The sequence below is a fragment of the Anabas testudineus genome, chromosome 21 (genome assembly GCF_900324465.2).
Source record: "Anabas testudineus chromosome 21, fAnaTes1.2, whole genome shotgun sequence".
NCBI lineage: Eukaryota > Metazoa > Chordata > Actinopteri > Anabantiformes > Anabantidae > Anabas > Anabas testudineus.
In genome coordinates, this window is record NC_046629.1 from 2,226,928 (window position 1) to 2,247,199 (window position 20,272).

The following is a 20,272-nucleotide window of genomic DNA, read 5'->3' on the forward strand; positions in this document are numbered from 1 at the left end:
CACACAGCTGGTTTTCATCAGCAGCCACTGTTCCCAAAGCCCCATTCATCAGCCAGTTGTCCAATAAACTACCTGCGGGTTAATTTGCCTTCACAGATCAGTAGCACACACAGCAGCCACGCTGACACTTTCACAGCCACAGTGCTCAGTTCAGCATGAGCAGCAAATGGATAAACAGCCCATGTGTTTGCAGCTGCACGTGTCTGTTGACTCTAGAGGCCACGAGGCGCTACTTAATGAGGAGGGGCTGGCCTCGGCAGAGGTGCTAAGAGTGGCACCTTCACCACACCATGAGATCATATCTGTGTTCCCAGACTCCTTCTCTGTTTGCAGACATTCATGTACGGTATGTTCTCAATCATCAGTGAAGCACACACTGAAAAGTAGGAACAGTATTCATGTTTATTGAAAAATAAATTATGCTGTTTACTTGTTTACATATTTACACTTATTTCTATTGATTTCAGATGAACTGGTATAAGCTTTCAAATGCAACTTTAAAAGGGGCTAAGATTACTAAGTTACATTCTATCACATGTTGGATTTTTGCATCTTTTAAAGTTTATTAGGCAAAAACCAGCGACGCAGACACAGCACCAGCTACATTACCATGTCTGTCCATAGGTGGGCCTATACTACTGTATACTACTCTATACTGTACTACACTTTGTACTGTTTTCATTTGTAAAAGGACTTCTTTGCTTTCAATGCTTGACTGCAGCATCCAACTCCATAAAGTTTATGTAGCAGCTGGTTTCACATGATGACTTCAATAAATGTGCTTTACGATACTGTATTTCTGTGAAGTATCCTCTATACGTTACAGTATGTGTGCAGGTGGATGCATGCAGTGAGCAGACACTACATGTGTCAGTGTGCTTGTACAGTATATGAGCATGGTGGACCTGACACGTTTGTGTGTGTGTCACTCAAAGTCACAGCCCAGTAGTTCTATTCTCATGGTGAGAGAGACCCACCAGGTCCTGGGGATGATTCGGATGAAGCGGGAGAAGATAGGAGGGTAAATGTAGTTCTTCACATGGTCACTGTTGTTTGTATTTCCAGGAAAGGTCTGGATTTGAAGAGAGAGAGAGATTGTTCAGAAGAAAACTCCAGTTTGTTTAAGCAAAGTTTCCACGTGATTTTACTGCAGCTCACCTTGAATGTGACATTCTCATCATCTGTGTAATGGTTCCAGTGTATCCCATTGTCGCTGTACTGCAGGCTGTACGACATGACATACATCTCTTTCCTCAGAGCCTTGGCTCCCTGTGTCACGATACCTGTGATCTTCTTAACTTGGGGCAGCTCCACCTGAAGCCACTGGTACATGTCGTTATACTGTGGAAGAACACGTCTGACTTGTAAGTTAAGACGTGCAAAAGTACAAATTCACACATTGAATGCTGTCATGTGAGGTTAGCATCAGTACCTTAGCCTGCCACGCGTTGATGGTGCCCTGTCTGTTGAGACGCGCAAAGGAGGGTTTCCAGGGTCCGCCGTACCAGCTGGAAGCTGTGGAGCTGGCAGTGATGTGATGGTCTTCTATCAGTCCGCTCTCCATCCCCAGAGGCACCGAGCAGCCTGAGGAAGGAGTAGGTAGAGGATTAAGAATTGGGTTCAACATGTGGTCGGGGAGGAACTGGGAGTCGAACCACTGACCCTGCAGTTTATCAGTGATTTCTTTAATAAGTCTCATACAGCTGATGTCCAAAAGTCAGACACAAACTCTACCTCAATTTCAACCCAACGTGTGCATTTTGGGGTCTATTAGGAAGATACTGATGTGTTTAGTGAACAATGTAAATAAATAAAGTTTTTTATTCTGCATCAAAAAGTTACAGACGCGGATGAAACAGTTCTTTGTTGCTGTCTTTTGTTAATTGGAAAAATAAAATAAGAATTTGAGGGAAAATGTGCATGGTTCCATCAAGACATGATGTCTTAACCACCTTCATACATGAGCAGTAACTTCTCACCATCAAGCTCACAGCCGTAGAACTCCATGCGGACTGTGGCCTTGTTGTACCAGTTGATAGGGTGAAGCCTGATGAACCGTCCAATCAAAGGAGGAAAGAAGGTGTTTCTCTTTGTATCGGAGTTTTCCTGGTTCCCAGTAAATACCTGGGAAAAGAGGGTGAGCCACAGACAAGAGGTGAAGAGGTGATCACACGTCACTTCTCTTTAGATTGATGGATCAAACTTCACTCACCTTCCTCAAGCCTCTGCTGTCGCCCTTATAGAAGATCCACTTCCGCCTGTCGGTGCTGTAAGAGATCGAGTACCTGTCCACAAACTGGGTCTGGAACAACTGCCGGGCTCCCTGCGTGGCCACCTGGCTGATCACAACTGGCCGCTGGAAGTCGACCTGAACAAGTCCACAGGTAGCAGAGTGAATTCACACTGAAGACAAGTGCACATAATCAGTACCTGCATCTACAACACACACCTGAATCCAGCTGTTGTTCACCTCTGTGCTCCATGCATTGAATTGCCCCTGATTGTTCAGTCTGGCAAGATGAGGCCCCCAGTATCCTTCAAACAGTGTTGGTTACAGAACTTTACTACAACAGTTCACATCATCATGTGTGATCGTGGTGAGAACACAGTTTACTACAGACAGGAAGAAGGCGTGTAGCTACCTCTAGTGTTGATTGCTGTGATCTGCTCATCTTTCACACTGCCTGATTCCATTCCCAGGGGATGGTAGCAGTCTTAGAGAAGACACAGCACAGAGCATCGATACGTCAGTGTAGTGGTTAGAAAGACATACATACAAATGCTGCAGAGCAATATTGATGGTTTGTACCATTATTGAGGACTAAGAAGAGGGTTTGCATGCCGTTCTGCTGGTTGAATCCAACTTCTGTCTCCAGCTGCCACAGGCCAGGTTTGGTTGGACGCATCTCCAGAGTAGCAAAGCTCCCTGCGTGTACAGTGACACTGACGTCAACCAGTACACATTATCTTCCTCAACACTGTTTTGAGGTAAATACTGTGCAGCATGACTTCTAATAAAGAGCTGAAAGAAGGATTTCACTCGGATTTCACAAACACTGAGGTGCTCACCAGGCAGTAGTGGATAGACAGCGTGTCTGTAGCTGGTGGCCTTCTTATGGAGGAACGTCTGTCCGTGGAAGTGGACGCTATGAAAGTCTCTGGGAGAGCCCATGTTGATCAGATGCCAGCACACGAGCTGGTTGGTGTACATTCTCAGGCCTTTTAGGTTGTATATGATTCCATTGATGGCTATGGAAAGAACACAGAGATGCTCATTCAACATGTTGAGCAGGTGACTTTGATTTTCTTTTTTTAATGTATGAAAGCTACATAAGAAACGATTGTATTTTAAAAGCAATATAATTTGTGTTGATGATACTCAAAAGCTTTTGGGAACATGATTATTTCAAGCAGACCAGCTGAAGGAACATGATGAATTACAATGGAACTTGAGTTTCTCCTCGAAGCTGGGGTTCATCGCTCTCCTGCGGTTTTTCCTCTGTATCAGTTCGCTGTTCTTCTCATAGTACCAGCTCTGCGACTCATCAAAGGTCATGAAAAGCAGCACGAACTCCCTCGTGTCTAATACGTTCCTGTCCAGGGTTCCCTCTCGACACACCAGCAAAGGGCCAATCAAACCAGAGTGGATGTCCCGTTCCTAAAAGACACAGCATATAGTCTAAAGTGTTTGAAAGCTCCTATGTGTAGACTCTGTTTGTTTATATTTCAGATTATTAAGTTTTAATTTCATCTGTGTCCCACAGTGTCTTTTTCCTAAATTCAATTTCTACATTCAGTGAATATAATTTTTGTACGAGTATTTTTTAGTAATAAACATAGAGTTAATGAACAGAGTACAATACTCACGGGATTAACACCTGAATAGTAGGCCCAGGTCCGACAGTTAGACTCATCTTGCAGTGGCCCGACAGAAGAACTGACCTTCCATGAATATGTGAAGGTGGTATTGGGTTGAACCTCATTGTCATATTCATACCAGGACTGGGAACCATCATCATAGGACAGCCCCTCGGACTGCTTGGTGTAGGAAACCCCATTGGGATGTATGGAATAGGGACGGTTGGCATTGTTCCTGAACACCACCTGTCAGACAAAGGACACAGCGCTGGGAGTTATAGTTAAGAATTAGATGTTCTGGAAAATCAGCTTGTTCATTTTCTTCCTGAGAGTCGGGTGAGAGGACTGACACCAGTCATCAACCATTTAAAGTACATACAGAGCTACAGTGGGTTAGCTTAGCTTGGTGGAAGTTTGCAAATACAGGTGAGTTGTGTTATATCAGTTAAAATGCTTAAGTATTTGTTTAGTATATTTGACTTAGTTACCGTCTTGTTTTATCATATCACTAAGATTTTCTTAATGTTCTGTTCTCAGCTACTCTCTGCTTCTTGCAACATTAACGAATGGTTTCAGCCTCATCATTTAAAGACAATAAAAGCAAAAAAAAAAAAGCAAAAGCAAACTGTAATGAGGATATAATAATAATATATATATATATACGCAGTACTTACTATGATGCTTTGTCCAACCTCCGCCTTGATGACAGGTCCCAGGATACCGAGATGCTCGTCTAGCTCTCCACGGACATCAGGTGTACTGAAGCTACTATCCATGTAACCCCTGAAAACCACCTTGGTGAATGTGGTCATTTCTCTCATGCTTTGGTCCGACTTCTCTTGCCTCCTGTGTGATAACAGGGCCTTTCATTAGCTTAGCATGTGTATGGATGAGTACAAATGTATAATGAATCTGAACATTCTTGTCTTTTCAAACATCTAAGGAGCATTTGTTGATACAGTCTCTGAGCTTACCTCTGTCCATAGCCAGCGTAGTCCCACTCAACCTCTTCTGCTGCAATGAAATAAGTCTTTACATTTGGGCCTGAGTATTTTAAGAAGTATTTGATGGTTTCATCCAGGTTGAGATTCTTATTTTCGTCATGACCACTGTAGGGGTCTATGTAGGTCACATACTCATATTCATCTGCTGTCACGTCTTGCCCACCCAGCTCTATATGACGTGGTTGTTCCCCAGGAATGTACATCTCATAGTCGCTGAAATCTGCCCTAGGCAGACCGATGACCACAGGGGAGTTAATGAGCTGTTGCTCATCAGAGACAGGTTGTGGTACATTGGGTCGAGTCCCACGCGGCGTCATGCCTGGATTGAATCCGCGAGGGGAAAATGGTAATCCACTCCTGGCCTGAGGCTGGTACTGCTTCTTCTTCTTTGTTTTCATGCTTTGGCCCTTCAGGGGCCTCTGTCGCAGAATCACTGTCTTCTTCTTTTTTGGAGCTGGTTCTTTCTGAGGGGTCTCGTTCTCAAAATATTTTCTGTGATCGGGAATGTCCAGAGGAACCATTTGGTGAGTTCCATCATAAGTCCAGTTGTGGCCCTGTGTTTTGACAGAGGTGGTTTGAATAACCTGTGTGTTACTTTCTTTCAGGTAGACAAACACTTCCTCACTGCTGCTGCTGTCTGAGGCACCTAGATCTTCAGAAGTGTATATTTTAACTGCACTTTTGGAGAGGGACAGGCTCCCTGAGGCCCTAGTCTCATTGGAGGATGTTGCTATAGAAGATGTGTGGTTGAACCTGCTCTGAGACGCTGATATGTTCTCTCTGCTCTCTGAACTAATCTCCTCTGAGGAATTTGATGTGTATGTGTTCACTGTGACATTTTGTAAAGACTGTGTTTCAGTCTCGGGGTCTGTCACATTTTCAAGGCTTGAATTAGCTGAATTAATCAACACCTCAGAGGAATTCATTTGTAGTTCGTACTGCAGCTCTGGGACAATCCTCAAAGAACCATTTACATTGGTTTTGTTGTCTGTCAATTTGAAAGCTGTCAAGTTGTAGCTGTCTGTGTTGTTTATGTTAACGTCTCCAACATCAGCTGTTTGTATGGACAACAAGTGGTTAGTTGCATCTGCTGACCTGTTAATGTGGTTTGTTGCTGTCTTATTCTCATCTTCCCTTTGTGACACAGTGAGGACGGACACGTTGTGCTCTGGTGCACCGTGGAGAGGCACAGAGTAAGAGAACACATCCCCTCTTGTCAGTTTTTCCTTGGAGTCTTCCACCAAGATTGAGTCCAGCTCCAGGACAGAACTTAAAATTGCAGTTGGTGTTGTTTCATTTAATGTTACTGTAAGATTGGCCGACTCTGCAGATACATTTCCCATCACTGATGATGCTACAGCATCGTGAAATGTTGTGTTCCTTGTGTCAGACATTCCACTGTTAATGAGATTTGAGACATCGTCAGAGACACTGTCCTTCTTTAGTAATACAACAGATGTGTTTTCTGTTTTATTTGCAGAAAAACTGGTAAAAGTAGGTTCAGTAATACTGTTCTGTGCATGTGTCGTGTTCTCACTGACGCTTCGGTTCAGTGAATTAACCACTGTCAGGTTTACTTTGTCTACCTCTGTCCCGTTTGAGGAGAACGTCTCATTCTCTGTTTTAAATACAGAAGAATCATTAAACATTGATTCAGCGCTGTGTTTCTCTACAGATGTTGAATTCTCATTCATGTTTAGCAAACGAATTACTTTTGTGATTATGCCGTCAACCTCGTTCCAAATTGAAAACAATGTCTTGTCTAGAGTTTTTGGTTTTGGAGTCGAAGTCTCATTTTTCCTCTGTGTTTCACTGGTGCTGATGTTGATATTAATACCTTTGTCAGGCACATTAATAACATCATAGTCCAGGACAGAGAGGTCCAGCAACTCCGCATCTGAGTCTGTAGATTGATTTTTCCGTGACCTGAGACCTAATTCGTCTGCAAACATGTCTGTGTAAATATCTATCTCCACAGTCTGTGGTTGCACCGGTTTCGGTTTCTCCTCTGCCTTTTGATATCATCCAAGGTGGCTGGGTTCCAAAAAGAAAAGGCTTTGGTTTCTTTTGTTTTAACTTCTTCTTCACTGTAGTCATACTGGTAATCGCGATAACACTCCACATCCCGAAACTTCACACGCATTCCTTTGGTTGTACCATGGGAATTCAGGGAAGCCATGAGCCAGATACCTGAAGAGAAAGAGCGTTCATGACAGAGCTAAGCAGCTGTTACTCTTCATACACAAAAGATTCACAACTAAATTTTATTAGTCTCTATGGACTTAATGCCTCAAGTACAAAGCATTCTTACTGGTAGAACAATTGGATGTGACTTAAAAAGAGGTATTGTGATCCTCCACTGACCAATGTTGTCCATTTTCATAGTGATGGTTTCTCCAGTCATGGGATAGAGGCTGAGGAAGTCCTCCGTCCGCTCATTCAGCATGAATGGATGGCCGTAAAACGTAGCTGTCTGGATGTAGTCCTGCGCTCCAACGCTTGACACGTGCCACGTTGCAACCTCACCGTTGCAGAAGCCTAAGACCGGGCCACTCTCAAATGCATAACCATTAATCGCTGTAAGGATACGAACATGAATGTAGTCGTCAAACGGGATGATGAAGGCAATGCAGTGAGATGTGAGAGTTTGTGTCATAACATGATGAGCTTTTATTAGATCCTTTGAGATTAAGTTAAGCCTTACTGTGCATGACATTGGACTTGTAAAAGTCTAGGTCTGCCTTGTTGACTTTGGATCGATCACAATACTGGCGAATGTTGTAATCCAGGTACCAGCTCTTGTTTTCATCGAACACAGCAAACATGGCATGCTGCTCCTTGTCTGCTCTCAGCTGTAGAAACAAATCAGACACCGGTAGCTGTTTGCTTTACAGTTAAGTAATAACTGGGTCAAGGTGTGGTAATAGTTAGGTAATAAGAAGGAGATATCATGGTAATAACTCATTAATAACTCTGTAATATCAGAGTAATATAAAAATGAATAGGTAATATCTAGGTAATAAGCTGTGGTTCCATTCAGGTTGTTCAGGTTGAACGTATTTACCTGCACATTCCTGACATTGAGGGACTGACTCCTGCAGATGAGCAACGGTCCTATGAGTCCTGAGGCGATGTCACGTGGTGTGTCCACAGCACTGTGGTACATTCGTGTCACACATCGGGCGTCTCCTTCTAATGGCTCGTCCTCTTCAGCCACTCTCCACACGTAGGTGCGTGTCTCACCTGGCAGAACACCGTGAGACTGGTTTCCTGACAGCCAGAGGGAGAAATGCTCCATTTATTTCAGTCAGACTGAGAGTTTAATCTTTTCATATAATTGTGTATATATATATATATATATATATATATATATATATATATATATATATATATATATATATATATATATATATATATATATATATATATAATGTGGAGAGACTCTGTACCTCCTTCTGGGTAGTTGACTCCTTCTGCTGATTTGTCTATTGTCAGTCCATGTGGATAGATACTGTAGGGCCTGGAGGCCATGTTCTTGAAAACAATCTGTAAAAGAACAGGAGAATGTGTGAGTGTAAACAATGTTCTGTGATAATGAAGGACAATATACAAGTGACACATGTCCTCAGACCACAGTCATTGGTTCGAAATACCACCGATTGCCAGGCACAGCTATGATTTGATAGTGTTTATGTCCACAGCTGATGAACAGTGTAGGTGCTGTGTCCATTTAAGTTTCATGAGTTCACATGAACAGTAGCAGAAATAAACCAAGTTCTCACAGCATCTTATCACCCTCTGATAAAGGAGAATACTTCTTCATTATGTGTCTGTTAGTTGTTGTTTTAAACCAGGTAATATGTGGATTCATCTACAAACATTTTTCATTAACCAGTGTTACATACATACAGTAGATCCCTTCCTGATCTCCTCTTTAGCAGAATTAAGACTTTTATCTTGCTCATGATTCGCTCCATAATCAGATTTAAATAAATAATAATAAATACATTTAACTTGGTCTCACCGTGACAACATCTCTGACTTGTGCCCTGATCACTGGGCCCAGGAGCCCACGACCACTTTTCTTATGTTTGTCCTCTAGCCGTTCAGTGAAGGACTCATTATTGTACAGATAGTACACGGCCTTCTTGTACTTCGGACCAATGCGTGTTGGCGACTGTTTCAGGTACAGGTGCTTGAAGTCCCTACAAAAAAAAGTTTAAGTCAGTTATAAAGCTTTCAATGAATGAACAGCTTCTAAACACTGGCCCTCTAGATTTTCCTAAGAGAGTGAATGATGGAAAATGATGTTTTGTCTCTTCATTACAGCAAAAGTGAAAAGCTGTGAAGTACATTATACACAGAGGATACACCGTAGGTAAATGCTGCTTACTCATCAACATGTTTTTGGATCTGAGGTGCATAGTCCCAGACTATTTCCTCAGCAGCTATGTAGTATTTCCACTCCCTGCTTTGTCTTTTTTGCTCTATAGTGAGCTTTCGTCTCGTTGCTTCGAAGCCGTCACACTTCTTCACATCCACAAAACCGTGCATGCCAGCTGGAACAGCAGTAGATTTGCATTCAGTGGCTGATAGTATCCATCAATCTGCAGTGAACAAGGACTCTGTTGATCTCAGTGAAGTACACTCTTACCTTCTATGTGCTTGAAAGTGCGTGAAGACAGCATCCAGCGGCCTGGGTAGAAAGCCGTCATGTTGGCAGTGGCGGAGGAGCCACTGATTAGTCCCACTGAAGACACTTTATGCCCGGTCTGCTGCAGCACATGACCATTCATATGTACTGAGAACACCTCAGGCTCTGAGCTCATCCCCACCAGGTGAAGGCTCACAGAGGTATGAGCACATATAGTGACATCTGGACGGGAAAGACAAATCTGCTGGTCACCATGCATATTTGATCTTTAAATAATTTGATTAAGGCAGAACATATATAGTAACTACCTATAACTGACCAACTCTAGAGTAACTAAACATCTGCTGAGTGTTTAAGAACAGCTTTTTCTAAACTGAAGAGAAGCACATGTTAAAAATCTCCTCGGAAATACAGTAAATGTGGTAAATAGCAGTAGATAAAACACTGAAATGACTTTCCAAATCTGCACATCACGTCTACCTGCTCATTCTGTATGATTGACTCACTCGCTGACTCGTTAACTCACCATTTATCAATCGGAGTGACTAACCTGGCAGCGAGCCCGACGTGTATCCGTTGATGGTGTATTTGACGTGGTTGTCTGGGGCTTGACTGTTTGGTTTGTACTTGCTCACTCTCTCATCAAATATCCCAAAGAGGAACACGTACTCTTGGTGGGCGTCAATCTGCTTCCCCGAATCATCCAGACTGCCTGAAAAGACAGAGACAAATCATCCCAGTTCATTCACATTCCTCATGAAGCAGCAAATGAAACACAGCCATGTTTTGCTGCTTACCAGTCTTACAGATGAGCAAAGTACCAATGAGGCCTGAGTTGTAGTCCCTAACAACATCTTGGTGGGAAACATAGGTGTAGGTGAGGCAGGTGGGGTCACCTGACTGTGGAGAAACATCTGATGTCACCTCCCAGTAGTAGACGTGTTCAGTGTTCGGCTGAACTACGTCATCCTCTTTCTCCTTCTGCGATGTGTTGTCAAAGTAGTGAGCTCCTGCAAAGCAAAGGAGCAAAACGTCACTGCATCATCAGGAATGTTCAGGTTAATTAAATTCCAGTGCCGAGCAGGGGTCTGAGGAGATGATTAATTCTCTTTTATGAAATGACATTCCTCCCAAGTTCCCAAATAATGAAGAATTAATCAAGCGCTTCCTGCATGATCTTCTTTAATTTTGAATTTCTCTGCACTCTGACTTTTAGATTAATCATTTGCGAGTGCAAATTAAGACACACTTAGTCTCAATTTCCTAAATCCACAGTATCACTAATGGGCTCTTGTTTCTGTCTGTATGTAAGGGCAGACAGTGATTTCCTAAGGCTTAGCGATGCTTCCTGCTGGACTTCAGTACCGTCTGCTCTGATAATCTGCCTGTCCTGGTTAATATTTTAGAAAAGATAAACACAGTTGTTTGTTGTGTTGGGTAATGTTGTGTAACTATTAGACTGAATAACATCACAAACACCCACGGCGACCTCAGCAGCCTGTCACACTGTGCTGTAGATGGTTGCTGCAGCTGGGTTAAAAGACTCTCACCCTCTGACTGTTTCCCGTAAGCGACCCCGTGTGGGTGGATGCTATGTGGTCCGGTCGCCATGTTTCGGAAAGTGACGACAATCATCTCCCCCTCCTCAGCCCTCAGTGTGGGTCCAAGTAGACCTGCAGAGAGATAAAGGGGACAGTTTTATGTTTTGGACAAACATCATGAGCCTCGATAGTGACTCGCTGTGTTACTGTTGGTCATTCACTGACTACCTGAGTTCCACCAATCAGCAGATATAATCTAACTATTGGCCGGTATGAGTAACATGCAATACAAGTAATATATACAATTTAATTCAGTTCAATTAATTTTATTTGTATAGTTCCAAATCACAAAAGGAATCATCTCAAGGCACTTTAAAGTGTTTAAGGTTTAAGATCTTACAAAATATAACTGTAAATAAAATGATATAGAAAACCCAACAAGCCCATTTTTATCCCTGGAAAATAAAATATACTATTTAGATAAAAACCTATAATTTATATCTATTTTAAATACTATAATTCGTGTTAATTACATTTACAAAATAAAAAATATTCGACAGATGATTCTGCATAAACATACCAGTTCGACACATATTCAATTTTCCAGCTGATATGCCTGTAAGTATGTTATTCTCTTTAGGGAATCAATTCTCTTTCCGGAAAATATTAGCAAATAAATGTCTCTGTGATGTTTTACTATCAAAAAATGGACAGTGAACTTGAGACAGGGAAACTTACAGTAATCACAGTCAGACAGACACGTAAACCCTATGCAATATTTACCTAACCAGGAGGGATGTGTCTTAGCCTGTTTGAAGCCTTTCTCATACTCCCGAAAGACCACTTTCTTATAGGAGGGGCCAGAGCTGGAGAATGATGGAAAACACACAGAGTAAATCAGAAAACACAAGGAAAACAAGTGTCCCACACAAAATCACCAAGATGTGGACTTTAACGTACGGTATGATCACACTGCTTCAATGCATATTGCAACTGTAATGTGTGTGACCTGGTACTCATCTAAATGTAGTGTGTGTGTGAGTGTGTGTGTCGTTCCAACGTTGATACTGTTGTAGATTAGAAACAGACTGTTTGGCAAGAACAGTTTGTTTCTCCAAAGTACAAAAATCTTCAATAAGACCAGATTTAAATGAGCTTAGACACACAAAAGTCCAACAAATAAATTATAATGGGACTAAACTATTTTATAAGATGGGGAAAAATTATTAATGGTAAAAAACTATGAATCTCATAATAAAAAAACACTTGCTGCATTTTGAATTCTTAATATTTAATATCACAAATTTTCCTACCCAGGTTTGCCATTCTCAGAGTATGTCCAGTCTATTTCCACAGCAGCGATGTAGTAGTGTCTCTCATTGGGTTTTTCTGCTTTGACGTGAAGAAAAGTCAGAAGAACCAGGACAGGCAGGACACGCCGAGGTCCAGCCCAGACACAGAGCCTCATATCTGGGATCAATCCTCCAGGTGACACCGGTCTGTTCTGCAAGTGAGGGAGCTGTGATCTGACGGAGAGGTCTGCTCTGTGCTTTATCTGTCACTGACACACACACGCACACACACACACACACACACCACATTTAAACATTATGTCCCAGGGCAATGAACTGTGTCTGTGCATGTGTTTTTCTCCCTCTGTCTCGTAATCCAAACCTCATGTGGTAGGTTAGGGTTTTGCTGTGAGTCACCCCCTAGGGGCTGTGCTTATACCGATTACTACAAATGTCTTATGACGTCAAAATGAGCCAGTAAAATGATGTATGTGGAGACAACACCCAAACCAAGTTTATTTATATTTGTGAAATGAGAAAATATTTCTCTACTGTACTTAAATCTATATTTGATGTCATCTTGTTTGTATGTACTGCACTGTACATCTTTAGTGGTTTACGCCTCACTCGTTGTACTGCCCTAAACAAAATAACTTTTATTCTCAAGACTGTTGCAAAATTAAAGCATGTCTCAGTCTGGAGGCCCTCCTTCAGTAGACTGTGTGAAAATCTCTTGTGTCAATTACTGCTGTCTGTTGTCTTCACATTGAGCTGTCGGCATTATGTTGCAGCAGAAAGAGTCCTGTAAATATAACTCTAACTTTGTGAGGAATATTATTGAAAATGGGCATTTATAGATTTATAAATGAGAGATGGATGACATGGACCTGCACTTTTTAGCATGATCATGGAAGGAACAAGGTAAGAAAATACTAGTTGTAGGCATAGAAGGGACATTAGAATAAACATGAACCCTATGGAAAAACTATTCATAGTGTTAAAGGGATACTGAGACTGTACATATTTCCTTCAACCTAATTCTACTTGATGTGAGTATTTACTTTTGAATCTGTTTCTAATCCTGTTAAACTTTAATCTATTGTTAAAGTTTCTGCTCAGTAAAAAAAACAAAAACAAAACAGAAACAAGTTTATTAAGATGCGTCGTCAGTGACGTCATCACGCACCAGCACGTCTGTTAACCAGGAAGTGCGAGTGTTTGGTAAATACGACGCCTCCGCGATGTCTCGAAAAACAGACGAATAACCACCAGGTTTAGTAAGTTTGATCCACTTTTACATGTTATTAGTGATGTCCTTTTGCGCATATGTCCACATACTTAGTAGAACATGTGTGTTGCTTTCATTGTGGGTCTTTATTTGCAGAAACCTGACGCCTATGATGCAGATGATGCTAATGTAGCTTCTGAGCTTCTTTGTTTGGTTCAGTTCTGAAAGTCACTGACTTTTTGAAAAGATGTAGAAGAGAGTGACATTTCACTAATAAGCAATAAAAAGGTCTTTAACTACAGCTCTTCAGAGCCCAGGCTGTTGATTTAAACACCCTGATCACCAGAAAGATATTAAATCTCCTACTTTAGGGAATCCAAGGATCCAGAAATAGGTTTATGGCACCAGGATTTGTCTTGTTGATGTGCTGCAAAACTGGTTTCATGTACACAATGAGAGATGTGTCTCACATTGACAGTGTTCATAGGACAGAGAGACTCTAAAAGAACAGGAGAAGTGAGCAGGGGGGACATGTCACAATGCAAATGATCGGGTGGTCAGAAGCTTCCTCAATGGACCCGAATCTTAACATCTAAAGGACCTCAACCTTTGCACGACAGTAATCCTTTAATTTACAATTACAGATGAATGTAAGTTTTTGTTTTAGTAAATTGATGAATAACTTGGTCAAATATTAGAAAACTATTTAACATACAGGATATGGGGACATGTTTTTTTTTGACTAACGGTCATGACAGAGAAGAACAGTTTAGCAGCTTAATTAAGAAATAATATTTGTTAATATTTGTGAAGGATACTGATCTAATAATGATTAATGAGGCTTAATCAGTTGTTATTCTGTGTTGTTAGCATCTTATTCATATTACTCCAGCAAAACATGTGCAGCTTTGTGTTTACTGGATCTAGACACTTCAGATTAGTTCCTGAACTGATAGTTCTTGAAAAACTAGATAAAGTCGGACCCGGACGGAGCAGCTTGTGTGATGCTGCAGGACAGAAGATAAGAGCTAAACGCTGTCAGATGTCAGTTTATGAGGTCGATGTGTGTGTTGATGGATTGTTTGATTGTTTTAGAGGATGTTGTCTGTTGATGCTGAACTGTACCATGATATAAAGAGAGGTTATATTGGACCTAAATCCAGCTCCTATTAATGATTATGTGAAATGGGGCAGTTGTAAATTGAATATGCTGAATAATATTTGATTGAGCAGAGAAAAAGAATCACGACTGCACTAAGCTGTTTGGCTGCAGTGAGTGTGAACACACCAACTGTGAAATGTTTGATAAAAATCCTCCTTTAACTTACATCTTGGTAAACTGCTGTTGTTTTCCAGCTCTGGTACGTTGTTTACGACCCTGCCAACTCTATTTCCTGTCCTTTCTTGCTTTTGGCGGGACCATTCCCTGGTCAGTTTGACCAGGTGGATTTTGGATGACTTACATGTTACAATCATTGCCTATAGCCGTGGTCTCTGGACGTGGAGTTTCCAAGTCTAAAAATAAATATGCTCTCCTTTTTGTCTAGGGTGTGGCATAAAAACAGACATTCCAGGCATTTAAGTGGATAGTTAAAGAAAAAAATTCAACTTTAGCTTAAAAAATACCCCATTGCATTTTGGCAGATTCCTTGACAGTGATGTCTCGCAGTGAGCACTCCTGTTGTACTTAAGCTCCAGAAAATAGCTGTTATTCTGCCATGAAAGAATAAAATGACTTATTATTTTCCTTCTGAAATGAAAACTCTGAGTTTCTCAGACGCAGAGGGTTGAGTCTGATACCTGCACTGTGTGTTTCTGTGTTGTGAACGCGTTCCGTCAGGTGTAACTGCATCCCCTCCAGCCTCAGCCATGGCGTGCTGCCACTCCTGCCCCAGACTGTGGTCCCGCTCGTCGGCTTACACTCTGGCCCTCGGTCTGGGCTTTGTAACCTTGGGGACCAGTCGCATCCTGCTTCTCAAATTCTCAGCCAATGCTGGTGACATTTTATTGAGAGAAAACATGATTTGATAATATTCAGCAAACATTTTAACTGCATTTCTGTGTATTTGCATCTTGTTGACTGAGTCTCTTTATTCACAGAAAATAAGTACGACTTCCTGCCTGCATCTGTCAATCTTCTTGCTGAGTTGCTCAAACTCCTCTTCTGTCTGGTTATGTCACTCAGGGTCATAGTCCAAGGTAAACATCCCAGTCACAGCTGTGTGTCTTGTTGTTTTTCTTGGTAAGGTGTGTTTATTCACTCTTGTTGTTTGTTCCTTCAGAGGGGCGATCCTGCAGAGAGCTGGGTTGTTCCTCCAGCTCTTCTTTCCTCAACTCCCTGAAGTGGGCCGTCCCTGCTTTCCTCTACTTTCTTGACAACCTCATCATCTTCTATGTGATGACCTACCTGCAGCCTGTCAGTAAAGACTTATATTTGCTATTTTATTCCTACCTTTGTTGTGTTCATTCCAATAATTTAACTCTTGATAACTTGGTGACATACATTTCCTCATATCAAATCAGCCTTTACAAAACATCCAGCTCAAAGACTCGTCTGATACGATTGCTGTGTTCTGCTATCACTGTGCTGTTGTGTTTCTGAGCTGTCTGTTCTGCCTCTTGTCTCCAGGCCATGGCAGTGTTGTTCTCCAACTTTGTCATCCTGACCACAGCCGTTCTCTTCAGAATTGTTCTGAAGTAAGTGACTCAATCGACTACTCCGTAATGTTCTGTTCTTCCAAAGGATAAGGTATTTGGTGATTCACTCATTCAGATCTGTGGTGGTGAGTGTGCATCTAGAGGAGATACATTGTCTTTTTAGATTTGCCACTTTAAAATTCCCCTCAGTGGCTTCAAACCACGGTACAGGACAACTCAGTTTTAATGCTTCACTCTAAAAGTCCAGCATGTCACCACAGTACCGTGTAATTCTTTATGTCTGAAACCTTCAACCACAGCTAAAAGTTAAAGCTATGTTTTTCCCCTCAGGAGGCGTCTGTCCTGGATTCAGTGGGCAGCGTTAGTTATCCTCTTCTTGTCCATCGTTTCCTTGACGACCGGATCAGGAGGCAGCCAGAACTCCATAGCTGTGCCAGGCCTCCACTCCAACCCCCTCTCCACCCCCTCTAACTCCTGTCAACTCTACACCCAGCTGCTGGAGCAGATGAGGAACAGCAGGTAATATGATGAATACATCAAGTATGTACACCAAAGACATTTCAAAAGGTGGGTACACGACGAGTTTCAGCTTTTATTTAGTGCTGTGTTCACATCAAACAGCAGAGAAGTTCGCACCTTTGCATCACATCACCCAAATTATGGGTTGGAACTGACAGATGTTTTTCTTATGTGAGTCAGTTTCAGTTCTATGCAGGACAAGAGGATGTAGCTTGTTAAGTTGGGTCTGGAACAGTCATTTAAATAATCTTTTATTCAAAATGTACCTATACTGTGTTTCTAGTGGAAAGAAAAAGAATGTGAGCCCTTTGGAATGACCTTGGTATTAAAATGTGATCAGAGCTTCCTATTGAGTCGCAGCTACAATGTGTTTAGCTAATAAAACAAAAAGAATTCTAATCTTTCATGTCTAAATGGAACACACTACGTGAAAATGCTGCTGGAAAAAGTAAGTGAATCCCTAGAAATTTATTTTCTGAGCATGTGATTCAGTCCACAGCTATTTCAAGTGCTTCTTAGAAGTTATTGCTGCCAATGTAGATGTTCACTTAGTTTTTCTACCAGCACCTGATGGGTGCATGTGAAAGATTATTAGAATTGTTTGTGTTTGTATTTGTGAGACAGATCACAATCTGATCACACTTTTGTTATTTTTACTGAATAATAATAATAATAAAAAAAACAGGTCATTCCAAAAGGTTCACATACTTTTTCTTGCAGTTTTAAACAGGAAGATATTCTTCTCTTTAAAGTACATATATAGTAGTAAACTGAATATGACTTTGGATACAGTTTGTCCCCCTGGGCTCAGGCAACAAAATGTTTAATGACATTAAAATTACTGATTAATTTGCTCATGTTGAAACTGTAACTCCTATAAACATTTTTTCACTCCTTGTCATCCAGATTTGTTAAATGTTTCTCATATGTTTGCCTCTATCACAGTGCCAGTGAATCGTGGGTGTCATCTCTGCCTGGGCAGGAATGGAGGGACAGGATGCTGCAGAAGCTTCGATCTTTGGGCGTCGGTCACATCCTACTGCTAATCCAGTGCTTCATCTCTGCCATGGCCAACATCTACAATGAGAAAATCCTCAAAGAAGGAGACCAGCTCACTGAGAGCATCTTCATCCAGAATAGTAAACTGTGAGAAGCAACTTAAATTAATAAATAAATCATGAGGCTGAAGACTCGAGGCCCATGTTTGATCCTAACATCACTGCGTTGCTGTGTGCAGGTATGCCTTTGGTGTGATATTTAATGGTCTCACCCTTGGACTCGGCAGCGAGTCACGAGGCCTTACCATGCACTGTGGCCTTCTTCATGGACATAACGTGTACTCCCTGGGGCTGGTGCTGGTCACCGGTGAGTAACAGCATCACACCTAAGTGATAAATATAGAGCATTTGTTACCCTCTCCTCAAACAGAGGTTTTCTGATGGGATGTCTCTAGTTCTTACTGCTCAGTTAAAAAATTCTTTACCTCAGGACTTGCTGTTTCCCCCTAGTTCAGTGAGAATCATGTCAATATTCTCATCTGACTGGTGATGACAGAACAAATGAGCCTATTAAATGTCAAATATGTGGAACTATTACTACTTTAATTATAGTAATTGTGGTTTAGGATTCAGAAACGTGTTTATTGTTAGATTGTTAGTTACATGTATGTTTTATGGCGTGCATGTGAAGACCTCACACTCGTCTCTGTTGTCTCCCCAGCTGCTTTGGGTTTATCTGTGGCCTTTATCTTGAAATTCAGAGACAACATGTTCCATGTGCTGACAGGCCAGATCACCACCGTTCTGGTTACTGCTCTCTCCCTCTTCCTTTTCGACTTCCGCCCTTCACTGGGCTTCTTCCTCCAGGCCCCCATGGTCCTGCTGGCCATCTTCATCTACAACGCCAGTCGGCCCAGGGACCCAGAATACAGCCTGCAGCAGGAAAAACTGCGGGTCATCAATGGCGAGGTGTTTGAGAGATCCAGAGGGGTAAGGAGCAAACCACAAATCTTAACTAGCCAAGCGCACAAGCCCACAAGCCCACACACTCACCTAACCCCGGAGCCCCTTCCTCTCCTCCCACACACACACATGCCATGTTCTCTGTAGGAAACCTGGCTCTCATTTCTCTGTAATGTGATTTTTTTTTTAGTGGTGGAAAACTAATTCTCTATGAAAACAGGATTCAGACTCATGCTAGAGCCGTACCTCACGTAACGTCATTAAGTCAATGAGGTGTATTGGATTTTAAAGGAGGAATCTTTAAACAGGTCTCTGAGGGGGTTGTCTGACACAGTCTGGCGGTAGCAGCTGTAGCCTCACAGTAGTAAATTATCCCCTTACTGTCTGAAAACATCTTTAAAGCTGGTGTTTGGTGACATGGACACTTCAATCTGACCTCCTCTGTGTTTTCTGTTGTAGGACGGCGAGGAACTGGAGCTCCTGACAAAGCCCAACACAGACAGTGAATCTGAGGAAGAGTCTTTATAGCACTTATGGCTCCACTGCAAGACAGAGGAAACTCCTCTTCGCTGCTGCTGCTGCGATGCTGGAGAACAGACTCTTAGACTTGGACGTGACGTGGTCACAAACAAATTCAGCAGGTAAACGGGGAATGATGCTGTTGACACTATTGTATTTATGTCAAAATGTGCCTGCCTGTTTCTGACTGCTGCCATTTCTGTGGCGAGAGGAACCAGCAACATGTATGTGCTGGAAAATATCAGTCACTGCATTTGTGCTTTGAGATTACTGCTTACTGTTATTTCCTGTAAAGGTCCCTACTGTTTGTGCAGGTTAGTGATAAGTTTCATGTCACGTTTCGGCTAATTTTATCATCTGTGGTCGAAGCGAACACTTTCTAATTGTTGTGGGATTTGTGTGAAGGGAGTGTTTCAGATGATTTTAATAATCACCATGGAATCCTAAATTACTAGTATAATCACTTGTACTCGACAGGACAGTTGATTCCATAGCAGTGCACAGGGGTTTTAATATTTTTGAACCAGAACTATCAAAATTGCCGTAATGGACACTTTCAGACATTTGCACTGTAACAGACAACAAACTGACTGTTCAGTTTTTTGTCCTTCGATCTTCTTTTCAGCAGTTTATTGATGCAGTATAACTGTGAAATACTATGAAATGCATTTCTTTGAGATTGCTGTTTGTGCCATAACATTGTATAAACGCTATTCTGAAATTAAACAGCTAGTAAATAATGAATTCTAAATGTAAAATTTAACATATATTCAAGATGGATTTAGCATGTTTGTTTGCAGAGGCATCGAGTGTCTGGAGGGACCGTGAGGTTGAGATTAAAAGACGTTTATTATTTTTCATTCCTACTCTGTTGTAGCCTCTTTGTTTTTTTTAAATCCCACTCGACAGCGTGGCCTTTATTATTAAATGGTTAATCCGATACAACTTCACTATTGTTTTCAGCCACTAGGAGGAGATGTAGCTCAAAAGATTCTTGCGGTGGACTCAAACCGAGACGTCCTACTGGCATACAGTGCA

General features: G+C 41.8%; 2 protein-coding genes across 2 annotated transcripts; one reads left to right on the plus strand and one right to left on the minus strand.

Annotated features, from left to right (window-relative positions):
- Positions 1-383: 383 nt before the first annotated feature.
- On the minus strand, positions 384-12,619 carry LOC113173451 (venom prothrombin activator omicarin-C non-catalytic subunit-like). Its single transcript, XM_026376861.1, is given in 26 exon segments — positions 384-1,072; positions 1,159-1,341; positions 1,433-1,584; positions 1,980-2,124; positions 2,213-2,368; positions 2,450-2,535; positions 2,643-2,714; positions 2,810-2,926; positions 3,070-3,249; positions 3,442-3,658; positions 3,868-4,104; positions 4,533-4,704; positions 4,833-6,871; positions 6,874-7,052; positions 7,227-7,439; positions 7,567-7,714; positions 7,927-8,132; positions 8,312-8,408; positions 8,887-9,067; positions 9,256-9,421; positions 9,517-9,738; positions 10,067-10,228; positions 10,314-10,526; positions 11,067-11,189; positions 11,841-11,923; positions 12,371-12,619. Coding segments are annotated over 26 exon segments (6,051 nt in total). The 5' UTR covers positions 12,526-12,619; the 3' UTR covers positions 384-925.
- A 919-nt stretch (positions 12,620-13,538) lies between these two features.
- On the plus strand, positions 13,539-20,100 carry LOC113173084 (probable UDP-sugar transporter protein SLC35A5). Its single transcript, XM_026376372.1, has 10 exons — positions 13,539-13,626; positions 15,418-15,573; positions 15,678-15,776; positions 15,860-15,993; positions 16,207-16,274; positions 16,566-16,754; positions 17,700-17,900; positions 17,992-18,119; positions 18,474-18,742; positions 19,175-20,100. Exons 2-10 carry the CDS (start codon positions 15,447-15,449, stop codon positions 19,241-19,243), a joined length of 1,284 nt encoding a protein of 427 aa, XP_026232157.1. The 5' UTR covers positions 13,539-13,626; positions 15,418-15,446; the 3' UTR covers positions 19,244-20,100.
- Positions 20,101-20,272: the final 172 nt, after the last annotated feature.

What these genes read in the sequence shown, in the direction of transcription:
- LOC113173084 (XM_026376372.1), top strand. Translation starts at nt 15,447, where the DNA reads ATGGCGTGCTGCCACTCCTGCCCCAGACTGTGGTCCCGCTCGTCGGCT. An exon ending in ACTCAGGGTCATAGTCCAAG is followed by an intron (nt 15,777 to 15,859) that starts GTAAACATCCCA and finishes TTGTTCCTTCAG; the next exon opens with AGGGGCGATCCTGCAGAGAG. An exon ending in TTCATCCAGAATAGTAAACT is followed by an intron (nt 17,901 to 17,991) that starts GTGAGAAGCAAC and finishes TGCTGTGTGCAG; the next exon opens with GTATGCCTTTGGTGTGATAT.